This window comes from Penaeus monodon, chromosome 31 (assembly GCF_015228065.2).
Source record: "Penaeus monodon isolate SGIC_2016 chromosome 31, NSTDA_Pmon_1, whole genome shotgun sequence".
Lineage (NCBI taxonomy): Eukaryota > Metazoa > Arthropoda > Malacostraca > Decapoda > Penaeidae > Penaeus > Penaeus monodon.
Window position 1 is genome coordinate 13039327 of NC_051416.1, and position 1732 is coordinate 13041058.

General features: G+C 41.4%; 1 protein-coding gene across 1 annotated transcript; it reads left to right on the plus strand.

The window, feature by feature from the left end:
• Positions 1 to 207: 207 nt before the first annotated feature.
• On the plus strand, positions 208 to 1669 carry LOC119593039 (peritrophin-44-like; the record flags this gene model as incomplete). Its single annotated transcript, XM_037941938.1, is given in 4 exon segments — positions 208 to 234; positions 563 to 597; positions 704 to 1467; positions 1553 to 1669. Coding segments are annotated over 4 exon segments (834 nt in total), but the record flags the coding sequence as incomplete, so codon positions are not given.
• Between the last annotated feature and the right edge of the window lie 63 nt (positions 1670 to 1732).

Genomic DNA, 1732 nt, shown 5'->3' on the forward strand with positions numbered 1-1732 from the left:
TCTATTTAGAAACATACAACAACAACAAAAAATGTGCATTTCGCGTTTTCTATGGTTGCGTCCAGAAAGCCTCACTAGATGGCGGGCGGTGGAATATTAAAATTAACAGTAAGAATTATCATGAGCTTTCTGTTATTTCTCTCTTCCTTGTAGAAAAAAACGTATAAAAAGTCAGCAGGGCGACTGTTAGGCAGACAACAATCGAAGATGAGGTCACTCAACGTGTTTATCCTGGTAAGCTTACTATAAAGCTTATATTTAGTGCAAAACTAAGATTTTGGTAAAGGTTAAACATGAATATTATTCTGATTAGCGTTTGAAGTGTATTAAACATAATCAATTTGAGGTGCTTTGAGGATTTTAATCTTTTAAAGTTTTAGTATATAATTTCAACCTCAAATATACAATATTGTAAGTAGTAAAGGAAGTCATTATTTTTACTTATAAAAAAAAAACACTAGTTAAGAGGTAACTATAACTGTCTTGGCAATAGTTGAGCATACTAGTTTCAACTAAAATTAGTGCCCGCGCTTGGCATACCGTTAACTATAAGTCTTTCCAGATGGTTATGGCAGGCGCCAGTGTCATGGCAGACGAGTAAGTATAAATTTCGTGTAAACCTGGTGTTCCTCTAATATTGACAAAACGACCTAATTAAGCTTTACAATACTTGTCTTCTAAGCCCTGTCTTCTATCTAAACAGAAGCTTGCGGAGTGAACGTAGTGTTACAGCAGATAACCATCCCTTCTCGCATCTATGCGAGTCCCAGCCTGATAAATTTTTGTGCGCCAACTGCAAAACCATGGTCCAATGTGTAAAAGGGCAAGCCTTTACTCGTCACTGCATCGAGAGCCACTACTGTTCGGAGAAGAGCGAGTTTGGAGGTGCTGTCTGCTACCCGGATGAACCTACAGACTGCACCTGTACGAAGGCTAATGATTTCCGTGTGGATCCCTATGATCCCCAGAGATTCTTCTCTTGCAAGAATATTGGATCTCTACCAGAGAGTTACAAGTGCCCGGACGGCATGGAGTTCGATGAGGCTTCGGCGCAGTGTCAGAACGTAGGTGGCCTACCTCCATGCACTGTTTCTGGGGTCTTTGCTAACCCCAAGAACTGCAGTGAATACTATTCGTGCATCTCGCTCCGGCATGGATGGCTGCAGAAGACCTTTGTCTGCAGTACTGACCTGATGTACAACCAGAAGACGGGCACTTGTGAAGATCCTTGCATTTACCAGTTCGTATGCCAGCAGGAAGGACGTTACCCAGACCTCCTCGATAAGCGCAACTACTTTGAGTGCTATATGCATGCAGGTATACTGAAGCAAATGCGTTACCAGTGTCCTGAAGCCTACATGTGGGACATCACTTCCCCTGGCGTGGGCAAATGTGTGGAGGACCATGGACAGAGTAACTCTGATAATGCCTTCAGCCTGTGCGTGCTACCGGCAAACTTGTGTCCTGGTAGGTAACTTGGTAGGTAACTTGTATTGGTACATTTATATATACATATGTGATGACAAGTTATTAATCTTGCATTCCTTTCCAGGTACATAAAAAAAAAAAATCCCTGGTTCCAACTTACAGACACCCGATAAGTGGACCAGGCCTGAACTTCGATTGTGTCTCAATTTTTAAAAATAAATTATTTTTTTTGGAGTTCTAATGAGTTGTTTTCTCTAATCCTCCCTAGTCTGAATAGGAAAAAATAGGATTGGGGTGTTGCCCA